Consider the following 7,058-nt stretch of genomic DNA (forward strand, 5'->3'; position numbering starts at 1 on the left):
ACACGGCCCAACAAGAAAAACACCAAAACCAGGAGAAAAACGCCTAGAAACATATATATTTGCGCTTTCTAGGCTTACCAAAGTCTTTGAAAAACCCATTATTCGTAACTTGAAAAATACTTAAGTCAAAATTGTCTTGATCATCCAATTCTTTCACATTCATTTCCTCCCCGCCTGCAGACGAATAATAATCATCTAACCAGTCATCTTGTCGCACAAATTTATCCCTAGCAAGATGCACTAACATATCATCACTGGAAACAACTAAAATAGGTACATCAATCAGAGGCAACTTAACTTCATCGCCCATCTTCACTAAAGATCTGATGCCCCAGCAACTAAAGGAACCGAGGTGCCACCCGACTCCACCACAACCACAGAAGCCACAACAACATGACCCTCAATAACAAAATCGTCCACCACATCATTAGCTTCCTCCACCTCATCATCATCATCACCATAAGTATTAAAAGTAAACACAGTGGAGGCGCCAGAATCAATAACCCCAACACCCACAGAATTACCAATAACCTCATTAACATTGCCAGCCTCATTAACAGCAACACCATTCGCATCAGGAGCCTGCAGATAAACAACACCAGCCTTTAAATCAACAGCTCCATCAACCACGTACCACAGAAGTCTCATTGACACTATGACCCACCACCATAGCTTTTGCCTCAACTTCAACCAGAACAACCAAAGCCAAAACAGAATCCAGCTGAATATCATTACCAACAGGAGCAGCTTCATCCTCAACAACCAAGCAAGCCTCATCGATGCTATGACCCACCTCCACAGCCTTGTCCGATTCAACACACAAATTAACTGGTGAAGCACGATTAACCCGAATATTCAAATTATTCAAATAGCAAGAACAATATAATCTATTAGATAACAGTGATTATAAGGTTCTTATAGAAATTTTGATCCAAACTTTTGCATCTATCCAATCGTGGCCTAAGATAAAGTTGTCCTAACAAAAATTTCGAGCATAAAACACAGTCGTCAAAAGTTATCCCAAATGAAGCCAAAGATATTAGTGATGGTCAGCTACCATGACAGTCGTTTGGGTGCTTATAGGTATATTTCTACTTTCTTAGGCCTCACATATCTCTTATCTGGCATATTTCTCAAATGTGTAAGAATAAGGCCCATATATCATCAGAAAAATAAGAAATTAGTGGTTTTGAACATGTCTTTCTATTTATTTATAGCCCTTGTTTGAACCTATGAGGAAAGTAAATTATGAAGCAGAGTTATATTCTCAAGCAGCTAGGATACTTAGTTTATATATATATATACTTCTTCCTTCATTACACTGTAACAGAACATTCAATGCTTCTTTGATATCAAATGAGTGCTCTTTAGAGTTAATTTATGTATGTTGTGCTCAGATCTCTCTAAGTTGTTCCTTCCCATCAATTTTGGCATTGAAGCTTGCTATTGAAATCTGCTTTTTATTTTAGTCAATCCTAAGTTCTTAGGTTGTACCTATCATCATGCTCAGACTCGTCCCTCTTTCTTCACGTTTAATCAAAATTACGTCACATAAATCCTAAATCATATGAAATTTTTTATTTAGTTAACTTGATTCAAGTGAACTATAAATCCAATGTGAAAAATTTGCATTAGTGATTACTTCCATAGTCCCGACTTGAATATTAACAAAAGAATTTCAGGTTGTAAATAAATTTAATCACTAACCTTAACATAAGTGAGTCAACTCCATCTAATGAAGGTATCCTAATTGGAACACCTATAATAGCTAGTGGACTCAATGAAGCTGCAATGCCTACAACATTCCAGATCTTCCAAAAATCAGCGAGATATCAACTCAATATATATCTAACAAATATGCTTGCACATTTTCTATAGTTTCATTTTTTTTTATTAATTTAACAGACTAAGCTGGTAAATGATGATCTGAATGCCCATCTCTTCTGTAGATAAAGAAAAAAAATACATTCTTTTAGTCGTTTTAGACGTTCGTGGAGTTGAAACAATTGTTATCTTCATTAAAAGTTATGGAGATTAAAAAAAAATGTGTTGAGACATTAATAGCTTTTACAACAAATGTAGAAACATTTCTTTTTTTAACAATGAGCTTAACGAACCTGAAATGGCACATGAAAAGCATCCTTCATTATCGAAAGATCACAATCATAGCCTATAATAATTGCAATTTGAGAGGTATGTACATAACAGTTATTATGATTATTGATTCAAGAAATGCATGAGACTTACAGGCAATAAATTAACTGGCACTCCAACAATTAGGAAGATTTCAATACATCTAATTCATTTAAAAACTTTTTCCTAAGACTATCGCTTCTCATGGTAGCCCAAGTTTTTGGCATTGATAAAATGTCTGAGAAGCCCTGGTTCTAAAATGGACTTTATGCTCCAATAGAAGCTCTCATAGGGATTTATTTGATGTTTAAACCATTTGAGAAAGTGTATAAAAGGCTGCATTCAATATAGGATTACAATAATGGAACATTATAAATATTATTGCTTGAAGTTAAAAATATTGCTAAATATGACTAAATATGATCGTCAGGACCCATACTTCAAAAGCTTATTATATATGATCGCCAGGACCCATATTTCAAATATTATTGCTAAATATTGCTAAATATGACTAAATCCTATTATTGCTAAATATTTTTAACTTCACATAAGTCTATAAATCCAATGCAAAAAATCTTCATTAGTGATTACTTCCATACTGACTGCTTGCTTATTAGCAAAAGAATTTCACAATAATCACAAACTTTAACAATAAACATAAGTGATGAGTTGACTCCATCTAACGAAGATGTCCTAATTGGAACTCCTATAATTGCCAAGAGAGTCAATGAAGACACGATGCCTACAACATTTCAGATCTTCAAAAAATCAGTGAGATTTCAACTCAATATATATCTAACAAATGTGCTTGCTTATTTCATAGAGTTTTGTTTTTTTTTCTAATTAATTTAATAGACTAAACTGGTAACAATGGTAATCTCAGTGCCCCTTTCGCTTGCAAATAAAGCACGAGAATACAATTTTTTTCAGGTGTTCGATGAGTGAAAAATTATTAGGTGCGGAATGTGCACCGTCCGCACAAACATGGGTACCTAGCAGTACCCAGCGGTACCGAGTGCCGGTACCTAGAGCGGAACAAGGCTTGTGCGGACAGTTCTCCCCGTCCGTACTCCGCACCTAATAATTTCTGGTTGGGTTGATACAATTGTTATCTACATTAAAAGTTATAGGAATTACATAAAATATATGCCGAGATGTAAATAGCTTTTACAATCAATGTAGGAATATTTTTTTAAAACCATGAGCTAAACGAATCTCAAATGGCACATGAAAAGTATTCAATATCTCTGCAGCATCCATCACTGTTAGAAGATCATAATCATAGCCCTTAATAATGACAATTTCAGAATTGCCTTTACACAATAGCTATTACGATTATTTATTCAAGAAATAAAATAATTGGCACTCCAACCATTTTCTTAAGTTTATGCGTTTCTACATTATTAAATAGATATGTAGCATTAAGATAGGAATATAACATAAATTTTTTATAATTCTGAGAAAAAAAAATTGTTTTTGACCTGATATGTCATACCCTGTGGCTCCAGAAATGCTTAATGCTTTTATCATTTGTTGATGAGCTAAATAGAACCCCTCGCTCTACCTAGATGTAAATTTTAAATGTAAATACACTTTCTTATTTTTTAATAAATAATTTAGAAGAAATTTTTTTAATAAGTTATTATCTGTCAAAAAATTACACAATTTAATTTATCATAATCAATTTAAAAATACATCTTTTTAAATAATTTTTCATTCATAATATGTCATTATTTTAAATTTATCTTATTTTAATGAAAGTAATATTTTATATAAATATAAATTTATCATATTTTTTAGTAATAAATTAATATGAAATTCATAATAAACCCTAATAAATGTTAAACACAATTTTAATAAATATAACGTAAGGTTTAGTAAACTTATAAATATTTTTTAAAATTAAGTTACTTTCTAATATAACGAAAAATTAGAAAAAATATAATGTAATATTTTTTTATATTTACTAAAAATTACGCTACTTTCTAATTTTAATCTAATATCTTATTAGTATATGTTTTTTATAATTTCCCCCCACAAGTGATATAAGATAGTATACAGTCCTGCTCTTCTCATGAGTGTTGCTTACTGAGTCCTTTCTGCTTATCTGTTTTTCTTTTTAAGCATCATTACTTACTGCTATTTTCTTCATTACTTACTGCTATTTTCTTTTTTCTGCAGCTTAGGCTGATAGCTGGCTTTAGCTTTTCTTTGTTCTGCAGCTTTTTGCTGATAAGATTTTGTTGATAGCTGCTGGTAGGTTGTGGTAGCTACAAGTTTCTTATTGTAATTCTTTTTCATTTATATGAATCGGGCTGTGGCCCCAAATATTCCAAAAAAAAAAAATACTGCTCCGCATCAGTTCTCTAACCCCCGAGAGAGAGATAGAGAGAGAGAGTGCGCGCCATCTTGCGAGAGCCAGCTCTTCCTTATACTTTTTTATAATATTTGGCCTGTGAAGTGTTTTGCTTTTCGTGTACTCCATTTGTTCACCAAGTTACAGTTCGGCTACTTCGTCCGCGGCAGGGTTTTAACAGTTGCGAATACTGTTTTGACGGCGTTCGTTCCTGTTGTTTCGGGAGTCTTGACAGTTCGAGCGATTTCTTGCTGTTGGTTTGGAACGACGAGAGCTCGCTCTTTGCGGAGGTAACCATCTTTCTACCCCGGCCAAATCTCGTATATCCGCCGAACTCCACCAGATTTAGTAAATCCGAGGAATACGAGGTTTACGGCATGAAGAGCGATTTTAGGATTTCTGTCTAAGCTTTGGCGCAGATCGCAGCCATGAAAAACCTCGTGACAAGATCTTTCCTCAGTTATGCGGACCTCAACAAGGAGGCGATGAAGGACATAGAGGCCGGTGGTGGAGACGAAAACCAGGATGAAAGACAAATGACCGACGAAAGCCTCCGTGTATTCTACCAAGAGGTGGAACTGCTAGAGGAGGAAATGGCGTCCATTCGCAAGCTTCTTGCTTTTCTCAAGGCCACCAACAAGGATAGTATGTCAGCCGACAGACACATCTTGAAGGTTGTCAAGATCTCCCTAGGCATTAGAGGGCGCATCGACGACGTGAAGCGCTCCAACGCGGCCAATGGTCGTCTCCCCTGTTGCAGCGAAGGAACATCTGTTAACTGTGCCAGGCCGGGAGGTATCTTCCGAGGAGGTGTTGGAGAAGATGTTTTCCGAAGGGAAGAGCGAGGAGATCCTAAGGACAGCCATCTATTCAAGTGGGCGGAGCAAGGTTACTGAGAACTTGAATGAGGTACAGTATAGGTACGATGCGGCAAACAAACAATGTGAAAAATAATCTGCTTGAATTCCACCGCATCCTTTGCAGCATCCTGCCAGGATGAGAAGATGGATGATTTTGAACCTCATTTCTAGAACTCCGCTCACTACATCAAGGCTGGATTAAGGAGCTCGACTCTGCTAATACTTACCAAGGATCAGCCGCAAATGACTCTGCATTGCGCCATTATTCTCCTTCTTGTCCTTCTGCTTGTAGTGTGGCTATTCCAAGGATAAGGACAAGAAGAAGAATAATAGTAATGCAGAACCATTTGTGGCTGCTCCTTTGGTATGTATTAACAAAATTGAGATCCTTAGTCCCGCCCTTAATGTAGTGATCAGCATTTTAGAAATTGTGTTCTATATCATCCATCATCTCATCCTGTAACTCAACCACCGCCACATTCAAGATTCAGAATATGTACGATGTCATAACTGATGTGGTGGAGTTCAAGCACACTCTTTTCCACATCCTTAGCCACATCGTGCCTATCTAGATCTCACTCAAAATAAATGTTGTTACCTAGTTAATTTCGATGTCTTTTAATGTTAAAAGAATTTATCATTTACTTTGAGAAAGATAATTTTATTTACTTCTATAAATATTCATATTATGTGTGAGAACATTCATGACAATAGAGATAGATTAACAGGTGAATTTAATAAAAAAGAGAAATATTGCAGTATAAAGTTTGATCTAAGATATCAATTTTCAGTAAGTCAATCTACTTTTAAATTTTGATGAATATTTGCTCAAGCCCATAACGATGAACTCATTGAAATTTATGCATCATATCTTATTCTTTTATATATACTTGGGGGAAAATGGCAAGTTGCATAACTTGGATTCTTACTAGGTTTACAATAAGATTCAGAGCTTGAAATTAATTATTCAAATGTAAACAAGTTGTATATCTCATATATGTTACAGGAACCAACTATTAAGCTAAGTCTTACTATATATTTTTCACTTATGTAGTTGAATTAGTAGCATTTTCTATAGTATTGAACTCCAACTCAAACTTATAAATAAGAGGTTAGAAGTTGAGCTCAGGGTGCGAAATCTTTTGTACTTATGCCTATTTTACTTAAATTCAGGACCTTCTCACCCAAAAATATCAATTTTCACTCAATAATCATTGCTATTTCTTTTGTCATAGGACCACAACAAACTCTTCCATTCAGATGAAACATTGATGAATGAAATTTAATTATTTATTATACCAACTGAATGCTCTTCAGATTCAATTTGTGTATGATGTGGTCAGATCAATTTTGGTATTGAAGCCTACAATTGGAATCCTCTTTTTATTTTTGTGAATCCTAAGTTCTTAGGTTGTACATGTCATCATGTTCTCCTCATCCCGGTTATTTATCGCGATGTTTGCTCTGCTAGAATTTTTTTCCCCTTGTCAGCGCTCGCTGTTGTGTGGGTGATCTTAGGGAAGCCCTCTATCTTCTCTAGCTCATTATTCTCGGTGTTCTGCTTGTTTCATTTTTATTTTTTATTTTGGCTTTGATGTCGCCTTCCCGGCTTCGTGACATGAGAATTTTGAATGGTTCCTCTTTGGTTCTTTCATTTAAAAATGCCTTGTCTAAGGGCATCTTCTTGTTCGGTCCCTTTTCTCGATTTG

General features: G+C 35.1%; 1 protein-coding gene across 1 annotated transcript; it reads left to right on the forward strand.

Moving 5' to 3' along the window:
- The first annotated feature begins 4,917 nt into the window (after window positions 1-4,917).
- LOC114580780 (syntaxin-related protein KNOLLE-like) lies at window positions 4,918-5,385 on the forward strand. Its single transcript, XM_028699356.1, has one exon. It carries the CDS (start codon window positions 4,918-4,920, stop codon window positions 5,383-5,385), a length of 468 nt encoding a protein of 155 aa, XP_028555189.1.
- Window positions 5,386-7,058: the final 1,673 nt, after the last annotated feature.

This window comes from Dendrobium catenatum, unplaced genomic scaffold (assembly GCF_001605985.2).
Source record: "Dendrobium catenatum unplaced genomic scaffold, ASM160598v2 fragScaff_scaffold_1263, whole genome shotgun sequence".
NCBI classification, from domain to species: Eukaryota; Viridiplantae; Streptophyta; class Magnoliopsida; order Asparagales; family Orchidaceae; genus Dendrobium; species Dendrobium catenatum.

Coding starts and splice junctions, on each gene's coding strand:
- LOC114580780 (XM_028699356.1), top strand. CDS start 4,918: ATGAAAAACCTCGTGACAAGATCTTTCCTCAGTTATGCGGACCTCAAC.